The sequence below is a fragment of the Phoca vitulina genome, unplaced genomic scaffold, assembly GCF_004348235.1.
Source record: "Phoca vitulina isolate PV1807 unplaced genomic scaffold, GSC_HSeal_1.0 scaffold5, whole genome shotgun sequence".
Lineage (NCBI taxonomy): Eukaryota > Metazoa > Chordata > Mammalia > Carnivora > Phocidae > Phoca > Phoca vitulina.
In genome coordinates, this window is record NW_022589708.1 from 5,704,618 (window position 1) to 5,732,340 (window position 27,723).

The 27,723-nt window shown below is 39.4% G+C and overlaps 2 protein-coding genes across 2 annotated transcripts in view; one reads left to right on the top strand and one right to left on the bottom strand.

The window, feature by feature from the left end:
- Nucleotides 1–864, bottom strand: part of LOC116631374 — an 83,080-nt gene extending 82,216 nt beyond the window's left edge. The window contains exons 1-2 of the mRNA XM_032402525.1: nt 844–864; nt 661–769 (exon numbers count right to left, since the gene is read on the bottom strand). Of these exons, the coding sequence (XP_032258416.1) occupies nt 661–769; nt 844–864 (130 nt within the window). The remainder of the gene's footprint in view (nt 1–660; nt 770–843) is intronic.
- On the top strand, nt 769–27,723 carry ARGLU1 (arginine and glutamate rich 1). Its single transcript, XM_032402643.1, has 4 exons — nt 769–1,422; nt 9,483–9,708; nt 11,993–12,076; nt 25,513–27,723. The coding sequence occupies exons 1-4, from the start codon at nt 1,076–1,078 to the stop codon at nt 25,675–25,677; spliced, it is 822 nt and encodes a 273-aa protein (XP_032258534.1). The 5' UTR covers nt 769–1,075; the 3' UTR covers nt 25,678–27,723.

Below are 27,723 nucleotides of genomic sequence, written 5' to 3' on the forward strand. Positions count from 1 at the left end.
TTATTATTTCATTCGTAAGAGGCTATTATTTGTTCAAAAGGGAAGTTTTTAATTTTTTTCTTACCTCTCTTGAGTTAAGCCTTTTACTGAATGTTTTAAAATTGAGGCGCTCCGACTCTCAAGGTTTTCTGCCCCCTGCGCAGAGCACGTCTGCTCCCTGAAGTCTGGGCTGTGCCCTGCGGGAACCGAGCCCGCCGGGCTGGGACCTGGCGCGTCTCAGCGGCCCGCCCGCACACGCACGCCCCTGCCCTGCCACCTGCCAGCCGCGTGACCTGGACAACCAACTTCTGCACCTGCTGCACCTCAGCGTCCCCACCCCTAAAACGCGAATCGAGCACCAGTTAATAAACGCAAAGCCCTGAGAACAACTCCCGGCACATGGGGTCCCGTACCAAGCACTGGCTTCCCCTTATCAAAGCCGACGTCACCTCCTGGAAGCCTCACAACCACTTCATAAAGCGCGGTTATCTTCCCCGTACAAACGAGGAAGCGAAGCTCAGAGACCCAAGTCATGCGCTCAGGGTCACTCGGATACAATGTGGGGCTGCCTGAGACAAATCCGGCTCCTAGAAAATAATGCCATCAGTCAGTTCCTGCTGAGGCACGATTTCATTCTCACCAAAACGTGACGGGTTCACTCTCCCGGCGTTGGCATCTTACCGGAAAGCAGAAGTGCACTGAAGTTAAGGTGGGGACTCCGGCTCCGGAGCGTCAGGCGGGCGCGGGGCTGGCGGAAGGAGCCGAGTGCGCTCGGAAGCACTCGCTTCGCCTTCGGCAACCATCGTCAGGGGGCGGGGCTCGCGTAGCGGCGCGTTCCGCGCGGGGCAGTGTGGGAAGGGCGGCCGGTGCAGCCGCGGCTGCCATCTTTGCAACTCCTGGCGTTGCGGCCTTGTCGTTGGAGGCGGCCTTCGTGGCGGCCGTCGACCTAAGAGAGCGGTATAAAGTCAGCTGGCTGACAGCTTTCCTTCCCCCGGCCTCGACAGCCCGGCCAGCCGGGGTCCGGAGACGGAAGCGAGGGCAGTGGGACGCGTGCGGGGCCCGAGGCCAGCGGCTAGTCACAGCGTCGCCCGGAAGGATGGGCCGGTCTCGGAGCCGGAGCTCGTCCCGCTCCAAACACACCAAGAGCAGCAAACACAATAAGAAGCGGAGCCGGTCGCGGTCGCGGTCCCGGGACAAGGAGCGCGTGCGGAAACGCTCCAAATCCCGGGAGAGTAAACGGAACCGGCGGCGGGAGTCGCGGTCCCGCTCGCGCTCCACCAACACGGCCGTGTCCCGGCGCGAGCGGGACCGGGAGCGCGCCTCGTCCCCGCCCGACCGCATCGACATCTTCGGGCGCACGGTGAGCAAGCGCAGCAGCCTGGACGAGAAGCAGAAGCGAGAGGAGGAGGAGAAGAAAGCGGAGTTCGAGCGGCAACGAAAAATGTGAGCGCCCGCGGGGGGGGGGGGGGGGGGGCGGGTGGGGGTGGGGGCTGGCGGGGCTGGGTGGGCCGGGTGGAGAGTGAGGGGCTGGAGGGGCGTGGGAGCCCGCCCGAGAGGCTGCAGCCTGGCCGAGCTGGAAAGCCTGGGCCAGTACAGACCCACGAGTTGGCTGGGAAGGAAGACAGTGGGGCTTGCGCAGGAAAGGCTCGCAGCGGAGAAAGCGATTTTGGCGCGAGAGAGGAGCTGAGTGCCGGAAGTAGGGGGTGGAGTTGGGAGTAAGGTGGGAGAGCTGCTGGGGCCAGTGAGGGCGTGGGATAAGCGAGCCTGAAGCTACGGATGGGGAGCGTTTGCAGGCCGACTGGTGAAGAGTCGGGAAGGAATTAACCCTTGGGAAGCAAATTGCAGCTGGCCAGAGCATTCTCGTAGGGAAGCTTCAGTTTGGGACAGGGCTCCCTCGGGAATAAGACACTGTAGGTGGTCCAACAGTACACCCCCAAATGCATTTTCTGTTTGTGCATTTCTTTTGTTAAAGATGTGGTTGCGTTTCTTTTTTCGGGCCTGCTCGGTTTTTGTTATTTTGTGAGCTGTAAAAACAAAATGCACACACTTTTAAGCATACAGTACAATGAGTTTTGACACTTGAGTTCACCTGCTTAACCACCATCCCAATCAAAACTTACTCCATCTTTATACCTCTTATTTATATTCTTTTGTAGCAAACTTAAGTGCAATCCTGTTACTCGTTTTCCTTTTTAGTATACTTTTGTTTAGAAGACACTTGAATATTTGCTTTTATTTTCGCATTGCTCACATATAGGACTTAGATTTGGGGAAAATCAGAGTCACAGTAAGGTTCCCAACTTGAAATATTGTTTGGGTGAAAGTATTTCTGAAAGAGTCACCTCTCAGGTATTTTTAGATCCAAGAGTAGGTGCAAATAATTCCAAACTGATGATCTTTTGGTTTTAAAATGTAGGGTTTTGTTTTGGTTTAAGACCATGGTCCTGTGATGCTCTGGGTATTCATTTCCCAAAGTTAGTTTGCAAACTCTCCCTGTTTAACCAGCCGTCTTCCTCAATTCTTCAGTTCATGTTTAGAAAGTGCACATGAGGCAGTAAAGTTAACTGAATTTAGGATCTTCTTGGGACAAATACATGTGTGCTGAACTGTCTAGGGATTTTAAATTTTTTTGTGTTTGGGTTTGTATTATGTAGATTTTCCAGCAGAGTGTGTTTCTGAGAAGCAAAGTTATTAAGACGTACAGGACTAGAGCACTAACAATATTACAGAGGAAGCAGTACCAGAAGAGCTATTTTGTTGCATATCTTTATTTTTCCTTTATGTAGAACTGTTGATTTCATATATATATACACACACACACACACACACAAATACATACATACACACACCAAATACAAGTAATTGTTTTGCAACAAACCTTGATTATATAGAATCCAGGTTTTTTGGTCTGGAACAAGATCCTTCACTGTAAAAATGCAGCTCTCAAATGTCAACAGATGAACATTTGAAAGATTACTGAAGACATCTCTGAGATAATTTTTCTATTTGAAAACAGATGTCCAAAGAGAAATGATTTGCCATTCACTAGAAAGCTAAGACTTGTAGGAAAAAATGAAAGAAACCTCGGTATGCAAAGAATAATTAGAAGTATTTAGCAAGCTACACATGAATAGCAGAAACAAAATCCAGGGATTACATGAGAAAATTGGACAGCTGTATAGTTCCAAGTTGACAGAAGCATCAAACTACCATTAGCATTTATGAAGGGAGGAGGGGGCAGAGCTAGGAGCCACCTATACACTGAATTCCTCTGTGCCATGCAGTAGGCACTCCTTAATTTGATGTAATGTCTTGGAGATAACACAGGGAACAATGGAAAGACCTAGGTTTTGGAGCCATGAAAATGGGCGTAAGTAGTTGTATGTCTACATGTCTCTGTTGGTTAGCTCATTCATTCAACTAATATTTATTGAGTATTTAATAAGTGCCAGACACTATGCTAGGTGCTGTTAATATAAAGATAATTGAGTCCTCTCCAAGAAGCTTAAAGATTTATAAGTAGCTACATAATAACACAGTGTGGTAAAGTCAGTGACCGTCATGTGATTAAAAAGAAAGATCGAGGATAGGTAAGCACCTTAGTTCTAAGGAATGTGGGTGGTAGATAAAGAGAAAAGAAGAGACTGTCAGGTGAGGCATAGGAAGGTACATGTGGACCAAAGCAGAGTCCCCTCCACCCCTAGCAGAATAAAGGAAGGCGGGGTGGGAATGGCCCTAAAGAGAGGTAAAACCGTGGACATTGACTGGAGCATGAAGGTGTGTAAGTACTAAAATCATGGAGTGACTGGGGAGGTACATAGTATAGTGGCTGAGAATCATGAGAAGTGTCTCGTGTGCCATATTAAGGAGCTTGGATTTATTTCATCATAGAAACAGGAAAAGTTTTTTGTTTTTTGTTTTTTAAAGATTTTACTTATTTATCTGACAGAGGAGACACAGTGAGAGAGGGAACAAGCAGGGGGAGTGGGAGAGGGAGAAGCAGGTTTCCCGCGGAGCAGGGAGCCAGATGCGGGGCTCGATCCCAGGACCCTGAGATCATGACCTGAGCCGAAGGCAGACGCTTAACGACTGAGCCACCCAGGCGCCCCAGAAACAGGAAAAGTTTTAAGGAGGTAAACAGCGTGGGCTTTTTTTTTTCTTCTCCCCCCCAAAAACTGCACAGAATGCTGTATTGGATAGATAAGTAGTTACAGTAAGGCCACACAAGAGTAGTGAGGGGATGGTTATTGGAATGGAAAAGAGGGACAGATTTAAGAAACATTTAGTGCAAATAAAACTGGATTGGAACATGAGGGAAATAAAACATTAATGTTGGTTCTCATGTTTATGTTGTGGCTGTTGCACCTCAGCTACCAAATGTTTAAGTAACTATTTGTGTGGCAGACGGTGGTTAAAATGTCAGACGCCCGGTGGGTAGAGGACAAGGAAAAATCAAGGGGAGCGTCCATTTGTCACTTCCACTGTGGGCACTTATACATGGATATGATGAGTTTATTCAAGGTTGATAAGGGAGACTGAAGCCTGCAGGAAATCTTGAGAGTAGATAAAATGACCCAGGAAGAGCATGGAGGCAAAAGAGCAGTGGGTTCACAGGACTGAAAGAACTTAGGGAATGTTTGTTGGAGGAAGACAAAAGCTTCCTGGAAGCAGAGAAGGGACGTCAGAAGAATGCATAGTGTCAGTGTACCTTGAAGAGGTTCAGTGTAAGATGAGAGACCGCAAGACAGCAAAATTAGATTATTCTGTTGGGCTTAACCAACTAGAAAGTTTGGGGTAATATTGGAAACCAGATTGCTTTGCTCTTTATAGTTGTGAGGCCTTGAATAAATCACCTGTAAGCCTGATTTCTTTTTCCTGAAACGGAGATACAGATCCTGCTTATTATGAAGATCAGAAGTAGTGCGTTTGTAGTATCTAGACACACTTGGCATATGATGGGTATCAGTAGATAATGTTGGGTAATACAATTTCATGTACATGCAGCCAGATTGAGCCTGGTGATTTAGAAGTGATCTTATGAGTTATGTATTAATACTGTGAAAGGCAGACCTTAACATTAAACCTTTTTTTCCCTCATTTTTGAATAGCTAATTCACATGTTTCAGATTGAGTTCAAAAGTTCTCTCTTCTGTGTACCAGCCATTCAGTGTGGTTCCCTCTCCTTATCATTTTCTTATATATTCTTTTGAGATGCTTTGTGAATGTCGTATTAACTGCATGTTGAAAAAATGGGCAGCTGTAAATGTCTTGGAGCAAAACAAGAAATGTTAATGGTTACTGTTAATTTACTGTAGCCTGTGATAATCTACGTATGATTATGCTTTATGTTCAACTACATGACAGATTGAGAGCCTTCTAAATTAAAGTATCTAAACTGAGCTGGGATCTATATGAGTGATTCTTAGAATACTTGAGCTCATTTTGAGGGCAAAGAGCCGCTTTTAAGAGCAAATTCAGTATGTGGAACTGTGTGTTTTGGGGAAGTTAGGGCTTTAAGACAAAGTATTAGGGCATAAAATCTAGCTGATGTTGATAAGAATTCTATGAATTTTTAAAATAACCATTTTGGTAGTTAAATCTTTCTGCATGCTTTTCCCTTTCACTTTTGTCCTGGAGAAACAGTGTAGGGTAGTATAGTGCTTAAGATGATTGGCTTTGGAGTCAGGTTACCTAGGGTGGGCATCATCTTAGCAAAATGCAATGAGCTGGAGCCCCACTAATAAATTGTTCCTATGCCTGAGGAACCATCAGAGCTGTAACAGATGACATGGTGCATAAAGCTGTTGGCACAGTATTTGGTACCAAGGCAATACTGAATTACTGCTATTTGCTGATGTTATGAAGCACTTCCTCGAAGTAAGCTCCTAGGGTTGAGTTTGTTCATTTAAAAATATTTCTATATATATTATACTTAAAATTATATTGCTGGTTGCTGTATGCAAAGTCATACTGTGTGCTGTATTGCCTGGCCCTTGCTGTTTTAATAGTTGCCATTTTAAATTGATTGTTACTAGTGTGTTATAAAATTCTGAAAGCATGGAGAAAATGGGGGCCTAATGTTATATATACTAGTTCCATTGAAAACGGAAGTTTCATCAGTGGCACAAATTCTTGGTAAGGGAATATATTCAGCAGAGTAGCCTGAGGAAAAGATAGGGACCCTAAACATCAAGAAAGTGACAAGTCCTATGGGGAAAGTTTGAAGGAGTGAATAGGCAGTGACATTAAATGATAGGTCTTCTATGAAGTGCTAATGACCGGAAGTGTTTGTTGTTTTTTCCCCAAGAAAGTTTCAGTGTCTCTTATGAAAGTTAGCCTTACAGCTGCTTTATCATTGATTATGATAATAAATTTGTCATCAGTAAAGACGAGCTCATGTTTAATTCAGTTGTACATGTGGTCATTGTTTTTTTGAATTCAGTGAGAGGAGGGGGAATTGAAGCAATAACTTTTCAGGGCAGAAACTGAAAAATTTCTGTAAAATTTTTTTTCTGATTACCGAAATAGTAATTTTAACCTTACTGAGAAAAATTGCAACAACAGAAAATTACGTTCTTGATAACCTTGTAGGGAACAATTCTGCTGTGGCTCCCCCCTGACCTTGCCTGTCTCCACGTGGGACCCAGCAGAAAGCCTTAATTACAGTCATGATGGTACATCCTTCATGTTCCTAGAATAAGGAACAAAGGGAGATAAGCGGCCTTGTGAGAAACCCCACTAGGCCATTTCTTATCCTTCCAGTTTCATTTGAGGTTGGGACTTTCCACTTGCCCTCCCCTCTGGGCTATAAAACTGCTGAGCAGTTCTTAGAATTGACTCCATCGCAGCAGACCAGCCCACTGCCTGTGCCTCTGTTGGGTGTCATCTGGCCCCTCTGGTTTGGTGTCTGTGAGGGGACAAGAGACAGAGCTCACACCATGCTGATCTGGCTTTTGCTCTAAGTAATAAATGAATTAATTTATTTAGGCTTATTTTCTCCTTACTGACCAAATTGGTGGAAATGTGGCCCCATTAGCCATTGTGCTATTGCTATTACTTAGGGACTGCTTGAAAAAACCCTGAATATGTATCAAGTGTCTTCCATCTTTACCAAATTCCTAAGTTGTTTGGCAACTTTTCTACTGATAAGCTAACCTAAAGCCTTATTCCAGTCTTCACTCTCCTTTTTACTTTGTATTGAAAGTTTTAGTTGAAACTGTTTTACATTGTCCGTAACAGTTGAATTGTACCATTTTTGACATTTTAAAATAAGATTTCTTCTTAGGCTTCTTTACATTTACGAATACCGTAAGAACCAACTAGCAAAATGTATGTTTGTGGGGGTGCTGTATACTTCTAAAACTCTGTATTATGTAAACTTACCGATGTATGCAAAAGTAGAGAGAATATTATAACCCTAGTGTACCCATCATCCCTGTTCAGCAGTTACCAGGCATACTTATTTCAGCTCATATTTCTCTTTGGATGAAGTAGAGAAACAAAATTTTTATATTTGAAATGTAGTTTAATTTCCACTGAAATTACTGCCTGATTTCCTTTAGATATTTCTGGCAATTCATTTTAGTGTTGGGGTAGATAGCTATTCTCTTTTATTGAGCTGCTATAGATAAAGCCTCCTTGAAACTACCTTAAACTGTATTTTTTTTTGGAATTTCAAAAGGAAAAGGAGCATTGTTACATATTAGGCTTTCGTATCTCTTTAAATAAAAATCACCATTAATTTGGGGCGCCCCGGTGGCTCAGATGGTTGAGCGTCTGCCTTCGGCTCCGGTCATGATCCCAGGGTCTTGGGATCGAGCCCCACATTGGGCTCCCTGGTTGGCAGGGAGCCTGTTTTTCCCTCTCCCTCTGCTGTTACCCCGGCTTGTGCTCTCTTGCTGTCAAATAAATAAATAAAGTCTTAAAAAAAAATCACCAATAATTGAGAGTTGGGAGGAAATATTTAAGAAAAAACAATAGTCTTCAGAATGGGTATTGCATGTATCTAGAACCTAAAATTGCGTTTTTTCAAGTAGCTGCTATCTCCTTGACAGAAAAACGGATTATAAATGCAGAAACTGAAATGAATCAGAATGTTAGAGATACACCGGTGTTAGTATGGTATCACTGTGAATAAGTAACAGGAGTTGAGAATGAAAGCACTTGAGTGGGAATTTAATCAACCCCCCAAAATAGAGTTTAGTTGAAGTGGATTGGGGTGTTTAAAGGTCACTTAGACACTATAAAGTCTTTACTAAACATGTAAATTGAATGACTGGCTCATACATATTTATGAGTCATCAAAAGATAAAAGGTTACAGGTTGTATTTAATTTTGTGGGTTGTGAGAAAGTTGAAGCATTACTAATAATAAATTGGCTTCTTGGGATTTAGATATACTTCCAGAGCCTCTGAATTTATTAATTTAGCACAAATTATTGTCTCAACTAGTGCAGTTCAATAGAAAATACAATGTGAGCTACATCTGTAATTTTAAAATTTTCCAGTAGCCACATTAAAAAGAAACGAGTGAAATTAATTTTAATATATTCTCAGTCTTTAAGATGTTGTCATTTTAACATGTAACCAAATAAAAATAATTAGAAGGTTTTTTATACGTTTTCTTTATACTAATCTTCAGTTCAGACTAGGCAGATGTGGCCAAGAAGCTGTCATACTGGGTATCAGTGGTATAAAATGTGCATTGTTTCCACTATAGGGCCTTGATAAAAGTCAGTATTTTCAGTGTGGAATTTCATTTTGAGTAATTAAGTTGGTTTATAATATCTAAATGTGATTAAAAGAATTAAAACAGTGTCATGTTTCATTGAACTTTTTATTAGAACTGATGATATATTTTCATCCACTTTCCCATCTCTTGAAGAGCTTTTAATTGAAAATCAATTAACCAAAGAAAGAAAAGGTACAGTTAAAGGTGTTAGGTTCAGAATCTGAATTAAGTTGTCTGTATTTTCAGTAAAAGCTACACTACATTGCCTTAGCAGTCTGAGTCTCTTTGAATCTGCATTTATTTTGATTTTGCTGGTGGGGGTGGGGGAGGGGGGGTGAACTTTGTCAGTCTGAATTGCTTGCTCCATAATATTTTCTCCTGACTTCTCTGTAGCTCAGCCCTTAGACTGAGTGCATTGGCAAATGAGCAAATCCGTACACTTAACAACAGCTTGTCCTTTCATTACAAAGTTGATACCAAAAAAGTAGACTTCTTATTTCAGATTTACTCTACAGTTCTTAAATTAAAACTAATGAATTAAGCTCTTTGTATATACATACTAGTCATTTTGTACTTGGAAAGTGATAGAAAACAAGTATTTCATATTTATTTGAATTTCTGTATTCCTTAATATGTTGGTATCTGATATTTCCTTGAATGTTGCATGGAAATGAATTATAGAATTACAGAATCAGGCTGTATGTTTGACAGATTTATAACTAGTTTTGTTAGGTTTACTTATCTAAGTCATTGTTTTCTACTTTGTTTGCTAGTCGGCAGCAGGAAATAGAAGAAAAACTCATCGAGGAAGAAACAGCACGAAGAGTGGAAGAATTGGTGGCAAAAAGGGTAGAGGAAGAATTGGAGAAAAGGAAGGATGAAATTGAGCGAGAAGTTCTCCGAAGGGTGGAGGAAGCCAAGCGCATCATGGAAAAGCAGTTGCTCGAAGAACTCGAGCGACAGAGACAAGCTGAGCTTGCAGCACAAAAAGCCAGAGAGGTAACGCTCGGTCGTTTGGAAAGTAGAGACAGTCCATGGCAAAACTTTCAGTGTTGGGTGTGCCTCCTGCTCAGTTCGGAAAGAGATGGAATACAGACTAATTCCTTTCTCATCTAAACTTAACATTGCTGCGAAAGTTAATTTTTTAGCCTATTCAGAAGTGCTGACTGATATTTAAAAGTTATTTTCATAAAACGTATTCAAGGATACTTTTTGATTTAATGGAACTGGCTTACATATTTGAGAAGTGTTTGAAACTTTTGCCATGGCTGCAGGACTTACATTCTTTTTTGGGAGGGCGGGGGGAGACAGGGAGTGGTCAAGGGAAAAGGTTAAAATCCACCTGTGGATATGCATTCTTCTTTTCTGTGTGTCATTCTTAACTGCTGGACTGTGAGAGGCTGTTTGCCTTCAGTCAGGTTACAGAGCAGGGCCTGACATTGAGTGACCGCACCTGCTTTTGGTACATAGGTTTTCTTGCTCTTCTTTTTGTCCTCCTTTTATCCCTCACCCCTACCCCAAATCCTGCTTCAACACAGTGGACTAATTCTAGCACTCTGATCATAAGGCCCTCCATTTTCCTAATGTGTTTCAAAGAATCTTTTTAGGAAAAATGTCCAGATTATTCATCCACTTTTTTAGTATCTACTAACAACTCCTTTTTTTCTCTAGAGAGTTATGAAGGAACAGGTTGTCCTTGTCTGGAGTCAAGCTAAACACATGATTTGTTTTATCAGCAGCTGGAGCAGAAGTTGAAAATGTCTTTCTGTGAGACAGTAATTTGCTACTGAAGCTTTATGGCTTATTTGCACTGATTACTCCAGGTTCCTAAAACTTGTTGAAAGTCACTGAAACACTCAAGGCAGATTACTTCACGGCCCTGAGTGTCCCTCGACATAGTTGCAGAATGAATATGAATTCCATTGGTGTATGCCATAGAAAATCCTGTAGTTACATTTTCTTGGACTTAAATATTTGACTCAAAATATGTGTCTCATATCATTGTTAATCTTGGCCTTATTGTGTACAAGTTGGCATCATATGAAATCTCTTTTTTTTCCAGTAAGCTTAGCTTTTCAAATGCATTTTCCCTTGTGCTGTCTTTAAGTAGATACACGTGTTTATATTTGGTAGCTATCACAGACTGTGCAATTGAATGTATGAAATTTTATTTATGTCAGTGCTTTTAATAATGATAATTTTGGAGTAATGGTGCTGTCTTGTAGCGAGTTATTAATCATAGGAAGATTTTTTTCTCTTCGTTTGCTTTTTGTTTCATGTTAACAATTTTTTTTTACACGGACACAACCCTCTGACAGTCTTTCCAAATATTAAAATCATTTGAATATGTTTGCTGTGATCTGAACACTGCCCAAACCATCAAGCAATCTTCATATAGTTTGCATTATAAAATTTCATTAAATGCTCCAATAAAAAATAAATTACAGAATTTTATTTCCGGACCATGCACCCCCTGGATTCCTGAATTTCAGTTCAGACTGTAGATGACAAGATAAGCTGCCTTTAGAAATTGTCAACATCTGAATGTTAAGTCCATTCTCCCCACGGAAGAGCCCTTAGTTCCATGAAGTATGGATTACCATTTGTATTTTTCACTAACAGTAAATGTATTTTTCTTATTAATTGTTTGCCTTAGGAATGATGAATTACATTTTTTGTTCCTTCTTACCATAAACATCTGCATTCCTCAGCTCAGCCTCCCTTGTATGTTGTTCTTTATAAGTGGTTGGGCTGCCGATGCAGGTATTGCCAAGCTAACCGTACAAATCATTTTAAAGAGGAAGCTGGCGCGTATGGCAGCCGAGGAGCACACTCTGCAGGACACTGGACAAGACAGTAAATATTCAACTTTTAATGCTGATTAAAGGAGTATAGGTAAAGAATACGTAGGTATACATAATTGGTGAGACAAATATTCACTTTATTTATATTTTATATATTATTTTTTTAATTTGGTAAATACTATCCAGTTTTGTAGTTGTCCTTGTTGATTTGTGTGATATTAAAGTATTAGTAATAATTGCCAGGAAACTATCATTAGGGAGGGTTTAGTCGGTTGCTGTTTGGACTGGGAGGGATGATTTAAATTTCATGCTAGAAACAAATTTTAGTGGCTGCACAGTTTATCATTTGTCAGACAGAAGGTAGCTATAAAGCTACCCTCTAAGTCAGATCAAAAAAGTTCAGAGGAAGATTAGTAAATATTTATCAGTAAAAATAAACATTTTATTTTTCTAACATCTTAACATGTCCTCCCCTTTAGGAGGAAGAACGTGCAAAACGTGAGGAGCTAGAGCGAATACTGGAAGAGAATAACCGAAAAATTGCAGAAGCACAAGCCAAACTGGTATGTATGAAGTATATATGAAAATTACTTTATATTTGCTTTATTTTTTTCAGATTTTGTGGAATGATTTCTTAGAGTTTTCAGGGCCCTTTTCAGGGATTTGAGGCAAGAGCAGGAATGGTTGACTAGATTTTAGCGAGTGTCTTCCGGAGGACTCTATTGGGGCTATCCAGAAATTCTACTTATCTGGAGAGAAAATTCTAAAATTTGCAGTGGTTTAAGACCGGTTTCCTGGGAGAATTGGACTAACCCCACTCTTAAGTTTTTCTGTCTTAACCTCATTTACATTTTTATGCCTAACCAATAACAAAAAGTTTGGAAGTGTTTAAACTAAAATGCAGCATTTCACTTCCCATTAGTTACCTTGTTCCCTACCCATTACTAGGTGAAGTAGATAGCATGTGTTTGGTGGTAAGTGTACCAGACTAATAAGCTCTTTACCTGTTCGAAGTTTGTAGTCTAGCAAGGAATACAGAGACTGAAGTAATTATGATCTAGGGCAGAGCAATTTAAACATCTTAATGAAGAAGCCAATGTAAGAATATTGAGGTAATTTTTTAAAAAATAGAAAAAGAACTAATCTATTTTTCCTTCCAGTTCTGTTTTTTAGTACTTTCTGAGTTTTTGGTTTGTTTCTTTGTTTTTAGCACAGACTAGCATTTAAAGTGGAGTAAAGGAGTAGAATAAAAATTTTGGTGTCATAGGGTTTTCCATTTAAGAGTATATATTTTGAAGCAGTCTCTGTATGAAGAAGAAAGCTAGAATTAAAGGACTGTGGATATAAGGAAGCCAAAAAACAAAAGGAGGATAGGCTTTGGAAGGAAAAACTTTCTTTTCTCCGTGAAGGTGGCATATAGGAATTCTGCTTCAAAGTAGGAACATAAGTCAGAGATGGAAGGAAATTTACTTAGGATGAATGGGGAATGAGTGCTATGTAGTGCCCAGGAATAGAGACATGACCCAGGAGGGACTCTGGGTTCTAGACATCTTACAGAAGTTTTGTCTAGTTAGAAATGTGTTGAGACCAAAACAGTCATAGGAAGACATTTGCTGCCAAGTCATACTGTTGACCAGGGCGGGGGGGAGGGGGGCGCAAGTTGTAAGCTCCAGCTAAGTGATTTAGAAAAAAGAAATTCTGTGACTGTTTATAAAGGCACAGAAAAAGATCTGAGTTGGGCTAACCAATCCCAAGGAGAGGAGGGATGAAGGAGGACCATAAATAATGTGATAACTTTTTACATAAGGTTAAAACTATGGGGCAATTAGTTCTAAAGCATGAGGTTTTAAAAGATAGCATACCCCAGAGAAAAGCCAGTACTGGAAATATCGGAAGCAACTTAGCATGACACCGTGGATTCTTAGCTATTACTGCTGTCCTGGCTGTTGTAAAGGCCGTCATGAAAGGGAGAGACTTAATCCTGCTTTCCCAGTGAAAAGACCTTAAAATCTCTTAAGGTAGAAAAAGCCCTATCTATGAATGATGATGCACTCTGAATGGAGTAGGAGTCATTGTAAGGTATATCCCTACATGTTTATCAATTAGTATATGATAATGCCTTTTTTAGTGATTCTGTATAAGGAAAAGATCTCAGTGTAGGTAGGAGGAAGTAAGATGGAAACTAGGAACCTTAATTTGAGTTTGGAAGGTTGAGCTTTGAAAGGTAAATATAGTGTGGTTTTTAAGGCATGGGTATTTCCAGAAGGAAGGAACAGTATAGTTGGTATTTAAAACGGTGAACCAGAATTGCCAAGCAGGTGGAATAGAATTCCTCTTAGAACATGATAAAAGATTGGCTAGCATGGTGAGTTCAGTTTTTGGGTGACCTGGAATGCCAGATTGTGACTTATAGAGCAGAGCTCCTCAACCTGTTAGGCCCTGCCAAGATCCCTTCTGATCCTGGGATAACTGGGTGCCTTTAGGGAAACTTGGTTGGGCTCTTCATATTCCTTTTGGCAGCTTTCTTTGTTTACCCACATGGACCTTAAAAGTATGACTTTGTGTGTCACTACTGGGAAAGATTAGCAAGCTTATTCTAGAGCAGTGCTTCTCAAGTGGTGGTAATTGGCCAGTTTTTGTTCTTTTAATCCTAATTTGTCTCAGACCTCTACTTTTGCAAAATACAATTAAGATGAATTACTAGAAAAATGAGGTCAAGTGGCTATAAAAGCTTCTGAAACACTCCTGGTTTCTACATATCATGTTATGGATCCATTACAGTTTGCAGACTGTTTGCTGATTCATTAGCCATACTTAGACGAGCACTATTCTAGAACATTTGAGTTTGATAGAATAGATTGTACAGTGACACTGTTTTGACTGCATGTTATCAGTAGACTTCAGTGAAAAGGTATCTTGGAGAAAAGGAGTTTGAATTTGAGAATATTTGGTAAGGATTTGGGCGTAACTCATTTATTTCCTGTGTATGATAAAGTTGGAAGTTTAAGAAATCGTCCATGTTGGAGAAAATTAATTTTTATTTGGTTCTCTTGGTAGTGAGTCATAGGCTTGCAGGGAAAGTGGAGCATCCTTTGTGTCGGAAAAGACAAGGAAATGTTGCTACATAAAGATGCCAGGCACAAATGGAGATTTCTTTAATTTTTGTTGTCCACTCCTTGTCCTCTCGATTTTGAGCAAGTTCTTTAATCTTTTTACACATTTATTAGGAAATATTACATGGACTATATTGAATGTCCCATTAGAAGAATAGATATTTAAGAAAGGAAGGGGAGTGTGCTAGTGTTGTAGATAGCATGGGACTTGTCCTGGTTATGTCAGGATTGGTCGTTTATCTTGTTGCAACAGCAGTTCTGTTTGCTTTATGACATAATAAATATGCTAGAAATGTGGATCGGTTCATTGTATGGCGAGAAGAATGCGATGCATTCTTACTTCTAGAAGCAAGGGAGGAAGAGGCAGTAGCCAAGCTTAACTATTCACATAACCTATATTGAGAAGTTAATTATGTGTAAAAAGCAATTTGGAAATAAAAATGGACAAGACATTAAGTTCTCTTATTTAATGTATCAATGGTGGAGACAGGGACAATCCCAAGAAAAGTTAACAAATAATATGAAAGTATTTGGTAGTGGGATGGATGATGTGTGGTAATTGACATAATTGCCCCAGGGTGGCCTGGGAACCTTCCTGGAAGAGACAGCCATGAGCCAGGCCTCAGTGGCCAGTTAGGAATTGAATTTACCGTGGATGCAGGAGTGTGAGGAAATGAAGCCTGGCAAAGGCCTTTTCGGGATTTCATAGAATTAGAATAAAGACAAGAGTGTGTGGGCACTCTGAGGGTGGTGGGCTGGGTGGTAGTAGCTATAGTAGTAAACCAGCTTACTGCATAGTAACAAGTCTGTGGGGTAAGTAATGGTAGATGCGGTTTGAAAGCAGATTAAAGACAGGTAGGAAAAGACAGTACCCCGGGGGGAGATTTCTTAAACATCATAACCATGAGAGAATAATACAACCGTTCCTTACAAGTCAGTAAAGAAGACCAACTCCCTAATAGAAAAAGAAAAGTGAGAGATGTAAATGAGAATTCACACAAGTAGAATGAAAAGTTCTATGATCAGTTCTTGAAAATACATCCCAGTCTCCCAACTTCTGAAGGAAAACAAAGAAATGACTCCCCCATCCCCTTTCCTTTTTCTGCAATAGTAAATACCAATAGAAAAGACTTTATTTCCCTCATTAACACCAAGTGTTGGCAAGAGTAAGGTATAAAGAGACCTTTTATATGGTGATGGAAGGAGTTTATAATGGCCCATGACCATTTTAGAAAATAGTACTGAATCAGTAAATATCAGGAACCTTAAATCTGTTTCTAAGAATTTATCTTGTGAACACTGAATCAGATACAAATATGGTAATACAGAAAAAAATTCTCACCATATTATTTAGAATAGTGAAAATTTTGCAGATTTTTAGATGAATTATAACATGTGCTTACAGCTGGTTTTTCTGTAGTCTAAAAGTATTTGAAGGTAATACGGGGGAAATAGCTAAATACAAAACTTACGTATACACTATCCTGCTAATTTGAAAAGTATATTTGCGCAGTTTAGTAGAGGGAAAAATATGCCAAAAGGCTAAAAATAGTTATCTCTAATTGGTAGACTTAAATGTAACTTTATACTTTTCTCCAGTTTCTGTATTTTATACAACTAACATACATCACTTTTCATGATCACATAAAAATAATTACTAAAGAAAGTAAATTTAAACCACACTTTAACGGACTTTTAAGTAGGTCCTTGTGACAAAAGTTCAGATTGATTGCAGTAATGACTGTAATAAGGAATGCGTTAACTTAGTCACATGGGCTCTCTCGTATGTGAAATTCTTTTTTTTTTTAATTAGACAGAGATAGGGACAGAGATAGGAAGACAGCAGGAGCAGGGAGGAAACGGGAAGCAGGCTCCTCATGAGCGGGGAGCCTGATGTAGGACTCAGTCCCAGGACCCTGGGATCATGACCTGAGCCGAAGGCAGACGCTTAACTGACTGAGCCACCCAGGCGCCCCTTGTATATGAAATTCTTATGAGGTGCTCCAGACCAGGGCTAGTTTCTGCTCACATTCCAAATTGTTTGTGAAGATACTTGATTTTATCTGTCCAAAAGGAGGCAAAAGAATATTAATCAACAGACACGTTTGATTTATAACCTCAAACATGAATTAATGCACATGTGGTTTGGCTTGACTGGACTTGGCCTTTTGGCAGATTGGTTTCTAGTTCTGGGTTAGTATTGGCAGTGCACAACTGTCTTCAGATATTTGAAAGGCTGTTAATACAATGGAGAATTTTAACTTTTTATTTATTTAATTTATTATCTTATTTATTATTAAAGATTTTATTTATTTATTTGAGAGCGTGAGAGAGAGCATGAGAGGGAAGAGGGCCAGAGGGAGAAGCAAACTCCCCACCGAGCAGGGAGACCGATGTGGTGGTATCGATCCTGGGAGTATGGGATCATGACCTGAGTCCAAAGGCAGTCGCTTAACCACTGAGCCACCCAGGCGCCCAAATTTTAACTTTTTAAAAAAATATTAAAAATGGTACCTAAAATTTTTTTTGCTCCTCTTTTCCATACAGGTTTTTTGTGATGTGTCTGGGGAAGGCCCGGGTATTATTCTGAAATGTGTGAGAATTTATCCAAAAAGGGAAACAGAAGAAAAGTGATAGGTGTTGCTTGGAATTAAATGTCCTTCCAGGAGGCTGTATGAGTAGAAAAATGACCCTCAAATTATCCACTGGTGAATGAAGGTTAGGTAGTAAAATGGAACCTGGTTAATTTGCGTGTAAATACCTGAACTATAATAAGAGAGTGACAATTTCTAATAAAATTATAAAAATTATTACATTATGGTGATAAGGTAAAATTAATTTTAACTGGGAAACCTTCTTTGAAGTTTTTTTTTTTTTTAAGATTTACTTATTTATTTATTTGAGAGAGAGAAAGAGCGTGTATACAAGCTGGAGGGGCAGAGGGAGAGGAAGAGAGAATCCCAAGCAGACTCCATGCTGAGCACAGAGCCTGATGCGGGGCTCGATCTCCTGACCCTGAGAGCATGACACGAGCCGAAACCAAGAGTTGGACGCTTAACTCACTGACCCACCCAGATGTCCCCGAAGTTTTAAAATATATGCAAATCATAAGTTTGAGATCTACAGTGTATTTCTGCTCTTTAATACTGAAAACAGTTTTCTCTTTACCTACTTGCCAAAAAGGGAGATTTACCTGTTCATCACTCCTTTGAGAAATGAAAAAAACAGTATCACGTTTAGAAGTTGATTATATGTGAAATGTGTTCCACATACTTAAGCTAGATCTCACTTTGCAATTTCCAGATATTTCTGGAAAATCCACCCCCCCCCCCAAATCTATGTATTCTATGTCCTGATCCCTGGAACCTGTGAATGTTACCTAATGTGGCCCCAAAAGAGGGTCTTTGCAGATACGATTAAGTTAAAGAGCTTGGGAGTTTATCCCGCATTAACCACTATGCCCTAAATGCCGTTGCATGTATCATTATAAGAAGGAGGCAGAGGGAGATTTTTTTTTACCACACAGTGCATACACAGGAGAAGGCTGAATACAGAGCAGAGAGAGATTTGAAGATTCTGACCTTGAAGATTAGAGTGATGGAGTCAGAAGACAAGGAATCCTGACAGCCACCAGGAGCTGGAAGAAGCAAGCAATAGAGTTTACCCTCGAGCCTCCTGAGGGAGCATGGCTCTGTTGACACTTTATTTTGGACCAGTGATACGGATTTTGAATTTCTGGCCTCCAGAATAATTTTATATTGTTTCGAACTACATAGTTTGTGGAAATTTGTTGCCTAAAAATGTGGAAGTGGTTTTGAAGTTGGAGGTTTAGAGGTTGGAAGAATTCTGAGGCATATGATAGAAAATGCCTAGACTGCTTTAACAAAGACTGTTGGTAGAAATATGGACTTTAAAGGTGCTTCTGGTTAGGGCTTAGACACAGATGAAGATGTTACTGGAAGCTAGAGGGAAGGAGGTCCTCGTTGTCTAGTGGTAGAAAACCCGGTGAATTGTGCCCTACAGTTGTGTGGAAGGGGGAGCTTGTAAGGGTTGAACTTTCATATTTAACTGAAGGTGTTTCTAGATAAAGTGTTGAGTACAGTCTGCTTTCCTCTGGCTGTTTATAGTTAAATTCAAGGAGATAAATAGAGGAAATAACTGATAAGTAAAAAGGAATGAGCACTTGATGTTTTGGAGAAAATTTTAGCCTGTCTGGATTACAAAAGATGCTGAAGTTGGTAATTACTGTTAGAAAAAAACTCTGGAAAGAAGGCCAAGGGTATGGCTGGACAACCATTTGCTAGGGCTGAAGAGATTATGCATGTGACTCATAGGTTCCCTCAGCCACTTTAGCAAATGCCAGGAGTAAATGAGATTATCCAGGAAAGATCTGTTGAGGAGCCTCTTGTCTAATGGCCTGCCAGATGTGGGAGACCCACAGTGTTTTCAAGGATGCTATATCTGCAGAAACACTGCCAACTTGGACTGAAAAGGACAGAGGGAGGACACAATGATGAAAAGACTCTTCAGACTCCCAACAGACTCCACTCATATAGGAAAAGTGATACAAGGACGGAACAGAGAGAGATTTGAAGATGCTGGTCTTGAAGATTGGAGCAATACACATGCAAGCCAGGAAATCCTGGCAGCCAACAGAAGCTTGAAGAGGCAAGAAGCAGATTCCCTCCGAGAACCTACAGAAGGAAGGTGGCCCAGTCAACACCTGTTCCAGTGATAATGATTTGGGACTTCTCTGCCTCTGGAATAAATTTCTGTTCTCTTAAGGTATCCAGTTTGTGCTACTTTGTTAGAGTGGCTACAGGAAAGTAATGGAAAAAAAAATTGGAAAAAAAATGGGCCGTTTATACTAGAGTGAGGGTATATAAGTTGAAAGAGCACAGTACCTAGGATAGTTAATATTGATATATTTATACATTGTAAGAAACAGGCAAATACGGAGTGGTGCCAAATGTAAATGTCAATTAAATATTTTAATTTGAGGGGCACCTGGGTGGCTCTGTTGGTTAAGCTTCTGGCTTTGGCTTAGGTCATGATCCCAGGTTTCTGGGATCGAGCCCTGTGTCAGGCTCCCTGCTCAGCGGGGAGTCTGCTTTTCCCTCTCCTCCTGCTGCTCCCCCTGCTTGTGTGCGCTCATGCACGTGCACGTCATCTTTCTCTCTCAAATAAATAAAATCTTTTAAAAAGTATTTTAATTTGAAATGAAATGGTGGGGAAGTTATGGAAGGATGTTTAATCAGTGAGAGGCTTGTTTCCAGTTGATAAGATAAAAAGCTCATTTAAGGTTATGTTGATGTATTTTGGGCAACAATTATTTTAAAACTTCCTGGGCATTAGTGTATTGGCACCGTATAGGGTGGCTTGAAGGACAGAATGTCAACCATAAACCACTGAAAGCCCGTCAGAAGATGGGGCTTGAATTGATAAGGTGGCTGTAGAAACTAAAGAGAGAATGAACTTGGTGGGTGATAAGGGAGAGGGAAGGAGAGTACTGAAGGAGGAAGTGGAGGAAAAAGGAAGGGGAGAAAATCTGGTGTAGGAACCAGAGAAGATGTCATCAGGCTGACAACCAAGTGTCAGCAGGCACTTAAGAAAACTTCCACAAAAGGGAATGAGTGACCAAGACAAACAACTGACTTGAAAGAAAAGAGAATTTAGGGTATAGAAGAATAAAAGAACCATATCTGGATGAGATCATTTTTTGTGAAATTTTAGGACATAAATGATAAAATCCTGAAGGTATGAGATTGCTCTTTCGGCAGTTTTCCAGAGCATCTCTCCAGAGCTCTGGAGGACAGGGATTCTTATGCCGAGTATCCCATACCACTCTCAATTGTCAGTTCCTTCTTGAAGCCGTGGTCTCCATGTCAGGTCAATGTGGGCTCTCAGGAGATATTACGTAGTGTTGAAGTTCCAAAAATATATTTAAGATTATAAATATATTTAACAACTGGGTAATTAAATTGAGAAGGAAAGGGGCTAGGAAGAGTGGCTGGTGGTAGGAATTCTCTTTAGATGGTAGCTAATAATACCCTGTAATGGTAGTATATACTGTAAGGAGAGTAACTATCAGAATAACCAAATTGCCATTGGTAGGGATTGCTTTTTTTAATCCTGTGTGTTATTTTTTTAACTTTGTACATTAATAACTTTAGAAAATTTTACTGATCCATAGTTTGCTAAGGGTCAGAATTTACATCAAATTTCTTTTTAATGTTTTTTCATTGCTTACCTAAAGTGGGCTACACGTGTTATAGAGGGGAAGATGAATCAAAGAATTAAAATTTATAAATGGCACAGTGGAACAGGATGTGTGTGTGGGAAAGTTAAAATGCAGAAATCCACATTTCTGAGTAGTGGCATGACTTCCTAATTGTAATACTTCTCATTCTTACCGTTTCTGTAATCACTTCTGATAACACATATTTCTCTTTGTATTTTTAAAATTTTGTAAAATTTCATATATATTTTTTAAGTAGAGAGTAGTAGATTTCAGCATCCTTATTTACTGAAAGAAACTGCTGCTAAGGATCACCTTGATGTACAGTATTATAGACAGTGTAAGAAGGAGAATGCTTAGAAAAGAGTAATTTTTTTTTTAATGATTTTTTTTTTGAGAGAGAGATGGTGAGAGAGAGAGAGCACAAAGGGGGAGGAGAGGGAGAAGCAGGCTCCCCACTGGGCAGGGAGCCCAGTGTGGGGCTTGATCCCAGTACCCTGAGATCATGACCTGAGCTGAAGGCAGATGCTTAACCAACTGAGCCACCCAGGTGCCCCAGAAAATGAGTAATTCTAATAAAGGCACTGGGCCCTCTGGATAAAGGGAGAGTGGGACAAAAGGTACTGGGAGAGTAAATAGGTCCTTCTCCTAGAATGGTGTATTTTGCTTTCATGTATTTCATCTCACCAATCCCTCGAGTGAGGTGTAAGGTTGAAAGCCACCTTTGGGAGGGTTCTGGACTTAATGGCCTAGGAAGGCCGACCCTAATTTCATGGCTCTAGGATTGTGGATGTTAGCTTTCTCTTGGGCCTCCATGATGTCCATCATGTAATCCTTGTAGGAGAGCTTAGTATTGTTTATCTGTATGAATACCATATACATACCCCCTCCCCATTATTCGGAATAGTTCTTTAGCATACATTTGAAACAACAGAAGGGTAGAGGGGGAGTAGTGGATATTTTGACAAGTGGAGTCATCAGGAAGGAAATGGCATGTCAGACAGATTGCAGAGGGAGGCTAGGGTTTAGAAGAACACCTAGCAGATAAGGTATAGGGTCAAACCTCACAGATTGATTTTCATCATTTGAGAAGCACTATATTAAAATAGTAGATGGCTTTGGGTTTTGCTCAGCTAGTCTGTTTGTTTTAGCACTGGTGTAATTGAATAGCATTTATGCTTCATTTAAAGCTATAATGGAACAAATTACAAATATTTATACATAAAGACAGGATATTCACCTGCCCACTTTATTTTTAAAAATCATTTCATTATCAGGTACTTCCAATAGGCACTATATGCTTAACACTAAGGGAAAACCAGAGAAATTACAGCAACCCTTCCACACACACGCACTTTTATCTCCTCTATTTGTAGACCTAAATGAAATTGAAACTTGCTTTTTCTTTACCCAATCTAAAGTTAATTTCAGTGCAGAATTAGTATTTCCTATCTATGAAGGAAATGACTGCTTTAAAAATCTTGATTTTAATTTAGGTAATGTGATCACATCATTCAAATTTATTTTTTAGAAAAATAACTGGTTATATCTCTTTTTCCCCCATCCACCCACTTTTCATTGCCATGTCCAAAAGGTATATTCGATTATGTTTTTTGTCTTTTTTAGTGTTTAAAATGCGTATTTTGGCAGATACAAATACATGTATTTTTATTCTCCCCTTTTTGCAGAGAAATGGTATACTATATATACACTATTTGGGACTTAGTTTTTCTTAACAGTGTAACTTAGGGATTTTTCCATTTTAGTATGTAGGGATTCCTATTGTTTTTTTTTGTTTTTTTTTTAACTACACAGTATTCTATTATATATATTTAATAGTCTCATCTTGGGGAATATTTAGGTTTTTCCAGTCTTTTGCAAGCTACGTTGCTTTAAAAAACCTTGTTCAATTTTGCCTGTATGCAAGTGTTATTTATAGGATCTATCCCAGGAAATTTACTTGCTGGGTAAAAGCATTATGAAGATAGAGCTTTTGGTAAGTAGTGCCAGAGTACTCTTCACGAGATAGTATTGTGTATCTTTGGAATTTGTCAGTATGGTAGGGTGAAAAATACTGTGTAATTTTAATTAGATTTTTCTTAAGGGTTAGGTTGTGATGTTCAAACCCTTCCCTCTTCAGGGTTCCAGTCTGCTTTTCTCAGGGCTGAGTTAGAACAGTAGGGAACAGTGAATCTCGGTGTTTATATTCCTAAGGGTTTCCCAGGCACATGGGCACATCAGGAGTCTTTACCTTGATTTAATTGCACTTGCCAAACTCTTATCCAAATGTCTGATAATTTGTTAAAACTGGATAAAGTAATTGGCATATGAATTCACTAAAGATGATCAAAGGCAGTTAATTCTTTTCTTTAGTAATTATCAGTGGAAGTCTAAGCACGAAAGTGGTGGTTTGAAATGGATGTACAGGTAAGGTTTCAGTAGGTGGAAAGAATGGCATGAGCAGAGGGGGAGGCAGGATAGATAAACCAAGCATAATTTGAGAAAGAATAGTATATACACGGTGGGAACTAGATTATAGAAAGTCTTAAATAGTATGCTCATTTGGGAAGTTAGGCCATATTCTGCGCATGGTAGAAGTCACCTTGAGGGCATGCGAGAACAGAATGATGTTCCAGAATGGTGAGACTGGTAGCATTCTGTAGGGTGGATGAGGATACTGGGAACAGGGAGGTCCTGTGAGGTCTCTAAGGGAGGTGGGGCCCTGCGCTGGTGTGGCTGTGCATGTGGAGCTCCAGATGAGACGTCTTAGTGGAAAAGAGAGCATGAAGGAAGTAATAACCAACTGGTTGGCTATTTGCTTGTGTCAGGGAGAAGGGAAGAGACAGAAGAAAGCTACAGAACATGGGTGGTGGTAGAGAAGGTCCTAGAAAGGGCTGATTTATTCTCTGGTTAGGTTTGAGGAATTTGAATCTTGGCATGTTGAATTTTGAAGGTACCCGGAGGTCTCCCTGGTATGTGTCCTACTAGCCAGCTGTAGCTTAGGAAATGTAGCTTAGGAAAAAGGTCTGAGAGATGGGAGATCTATTTTACCTCTCTGTTGGGTTTTCCATCTTGCCTGCCGACCACATTCCCACTTCTTTAAAATACTGATCTTCCTCATCTTTGACCTTTACTTGATTACTGTGGATGTCTCCTACCTTTTTGTCTACACCCCCCACCATCTTAAAGTAAAACAAACCTCTTTGTGTTACTTTGGTATTTAAAAGTCAGGGTTTTTTTGTTTTGTTTTGTTTCTAAACGTTTTATGTTGCATACCGGAGCCCATCACCTTTCCCATACTCTGGCATAAAGCCTGTGATGCAGTCACATTGAATGTTACTGTTTCTGAGCAAAAAGCCTATCAGTGGAGACAAACCGGAGTGAACAGGTGGAGAGCCTTAATGTTTTTGAATCACCAGTGTTTCGTATTAAAGAACATGTGGGAGGGGAGAAAATTTTTAAAAGAGCTAAGTTCAAGTGAACAGAAGAATGAATAAAGAGGTCGTTAAGCATTGTAGTTCTGACCATCTAGAAAATAAATTTAGTAGAATAATGGAGATGGAAGCAATGACTTTAAAATCTGACTTTGGGAATAGGAAAGCATTCAGTGGATGCAGTGAATGTTTTAAATTGAGGGTCAGATAGTGATTTTCCTGAGATTTAAAAATTCAAGGTTTGAGCAGGTTTTCTTCAACCTTGGCCCTATTAACATTTGGGGTTGGATAATTCCTTGTTGTGGGGGGCTGACCTGTGCATTGTAGGATGTTCAATAGCATGCCTGTGCTCTGCCCACTAGATGCCAGGGACCACCTCCTGTGTGTGACAGCCAGAATCACCAGCACACACGGCCTAATGTGTCTTGGGAGGGGAGAAGAGGGGTAAAACTGCACGTGGGTGAGAAATAAGGACGTGGGCATGGGGCTGGGGGGAGGCAGAAGGAGAGACCTGATGAGGAGGGAGAAGGAGAATGGCCTGAATATTTTTGGGTGAAGACAGGAAATGTGTAGACAGCACAGGAAGGGAGTTGGTTGCATAAGACTGAGGGAGTTAAAGGCCCTGCAGAAGTTAATTACGCCAGTGTCCACTTGAAAGTGAAAAGCATTTCATAGTCAGCTAGCTGGAAAGGATCTTTAATATTTTCCTCTTCAGAGAAAAGGGTCTTTAGTATTTCTTGGTTGTATATTGACAGTGTAATGTAGCCCCAGTAGGGATTTTTTCTTACAACTTCGTCTTTCTAATGATAAATCTGTGGTAATTGGTAGATAACCTGCTCTTTGGATAAATCGATTCCTTGTTTCATAATTGAAAATCTCTTCATCTGATACACTGAAGGTGTAGATAAAAATAGGTAATAGGACAAAATCTATACTGATCTTAAAACATGATTTTAGAAATTTCCATTTTCAAAATGTGTTAAGTGCTTTTTTGCAGTTTTTTAAAACATTTTTCATAAGAAAATCAGAAAATTAGGCAGAATTAATAAGGAGTTCTAATTCCTCAGTGTTTTTTCCTTGATCACTTTTTGTGTGACCTTACGCAGGTTTTATTCAACATACTGTTGTTTGTAAGCTGTCACCTGATCTCCCAATATTACTAATAGAAGACATGAAATTCATAGAAAGTTTTAATGTTTACTTTTCACTTTCAGGCTGAAGAGCAGTTGAGAATTGTTGAAGAACAAAGAAAGATTCATGAGGAAAGGATGAAACTAGAACAAGAGCGGCAACGTCAACAAAAAGAAGAACAAAAAATTATCCTGGGCAAGGGGAAGTCCAGGCCCAAACTGTCCTTCTCACTAAAAACCCAGGATTAAATTGCAAACTCTGAACTTTTTACAAAGAAAAATGGAAAAACTTTGTATGGTAGCTTCATGTTGAAGTGGTTTTTTGTTTTGTTTTTGTTTTTTTTTTTTTTGTTTTTTTTTTTTTTTAATTTGGAAAATCTGGAAAAGTTAGCTTGTTCTAATAGGGGCTATGCTCTGCATTCCTTTTTTCCCCCCCTTAACTTCCATTAAGTCAGATCCTTATCAGATCATTGTTGTCTTCTAGAAAGTGATCTATTTTTCACCTGTTTGAATTCTGTGTTAGTGGTCTGAAGAAGAGCAGATCACTTTGTAAACTGTGGATGGTCTGATAAGGTTTTTACTGACCCATTGACTTCAGAGTTATACTCTGTCTATTACATCATAATGCTGGTTTTGCTGACTTTTTGTTTTTTTATATATTTATAAAAAAAGAAAAAGTTGGAAATTGCATTGGAAGCTCCCAGGGTGTTACTGGACCTGTGTGGTGTATTGTTAAACCAGTGTCCTTGTGATACTGTTGCTCTTGATGTTCCTGATACAGGTAAGGAAACCGTTGGTCAGCTCTGGTACAAAATATATACAGTTCAGTATTGTCTCTGTTCAGTCTGTTTTTATTTCATTGACAAAATCAAACCAGCATTCCCCATTGTGTAAATAAATGATTTTGCTGAATAAAGTAAAGTCTTAAATTCATATGTTGAAGCAATTTTTTTTAAAGTTCTGTTAAGTCTTAAAGAGGGTGGTTTACTTTTTGATGGTCAACAGTTTAGAAATCCTAGAACTATGCTATATTTCCTCATTTATACTTTTCATGTAGGATTTATATGTACATTAAATATACTCATGAACTAGTATTTAATGGCTATTTTTACAAATACCTAATTTATGCTGCTATGGCAATTAAGACATCAGTATTACCTGTAAGAAAGACTAAGCACCCAGAAGATGATTTAAATTCTCAATCCTGTGCCTCTGTTTTAGGATAGAAGTATTACTACCACAAATTATACTTAATAAAAGACTAGAAAAATGCTTCTAAAAATTTATAGAATCTTAGATTATTTTCAAAGTGGGCCATCAGAAAGAACTTAGCTTTGTACTTTCACAAAAGGCTAAGGTAGTCAAATCCTCTTCAATGTAGGGTACCTGCACGTTTATTTTCAGGACAAACACATTTAAACTTCTTAACGAGTTTTTGTTTTGTTTCTGCATGTGAAACCTTATGGATGACTTTTATACACTAGACTCTGCCTCATTTATCTTTACATATGTTTGTTTTAAGTCTACTGGTATTAAAACATTTATCGAAGAAAGCGATATACCTGAGATGCATAAACATGTCATCAAAGTAGAATGTTCTCCAGTATTTTTAAGACCATTTGATCACTCTTTCCAAGTGAAACATAAGTTAATGAGATGACTAAATGGTAGATTATTTTGTGTGTGCATGCTAAGAAAATGCTATTGCTTTAGTTTGAGCTCTTCAGTGAGTCTAATTGTGGTAAGGAACAATACTATCAGTTTAAATATCCTTAAAGGTAGAATTTTAAGTAGGCATGAACTGTAGTGAGAACTGACTTATAAACATGATACCTATTACTCTAAAACAATCACTTTATTTACCTAAAGAATATAGGTTGCTTATGAATCTTTTTTTTAACCTTTAAATATAGGTTAGCTCTAATTATTTCATGATTCTTACTTTTTTTTTTTTAATGTAACTTTTTTTTGGTGCAGATCCATTGTTCTTAGGCTGTGTATTCAAGTTTTGGGAAATGTTTACTTAAAATTGTTTTGCTCTTCAAGTGTTATAAACATTGTATCTAAGAGAGTAGCCTGGACTTAATATTTGAAATTAGCTTATGCGTGCCTTTTAATTTTTAAAGAATCTCTTACTGCCACATATGGTGTGAAATCACAGTAAGTTGCTTAGTGACATCGCAGTATCTGCTTGCTGTTGGAGACTCGCATCAGATATTGAAATTGTTCCTCTGCCAGGCTACAGGAAAGAGGATGTAATTGTTAATAAAATACACCCATCTTTCTGTGCTGCAA

Bases quoted from the DNA above. Each gene is read 5' to 3' on its own strand.
- ARGLU1 (XM_032402643.1), top strand. From the start codon at position 1,076: ATGGGCCGGTCTCGGAGCCGGAGCTCGTCCCGCTCCAAACACACCAAG. The intron at 9,709-11,992 runs GTAACGCTCGGT...CCTCCCCTTTAG, and splicing joins CAGCACAAAAAGCCAGAGAG to GAGGAAGAACGTGCAAAACG. The intron at 12,077-25,512 runs GTATGTATGAAG...TTTCACTTTCAG, and splicing joins CAGAAGCACAAGCCAAACTG to GCTGAAGAGCAGTTGAGAAT.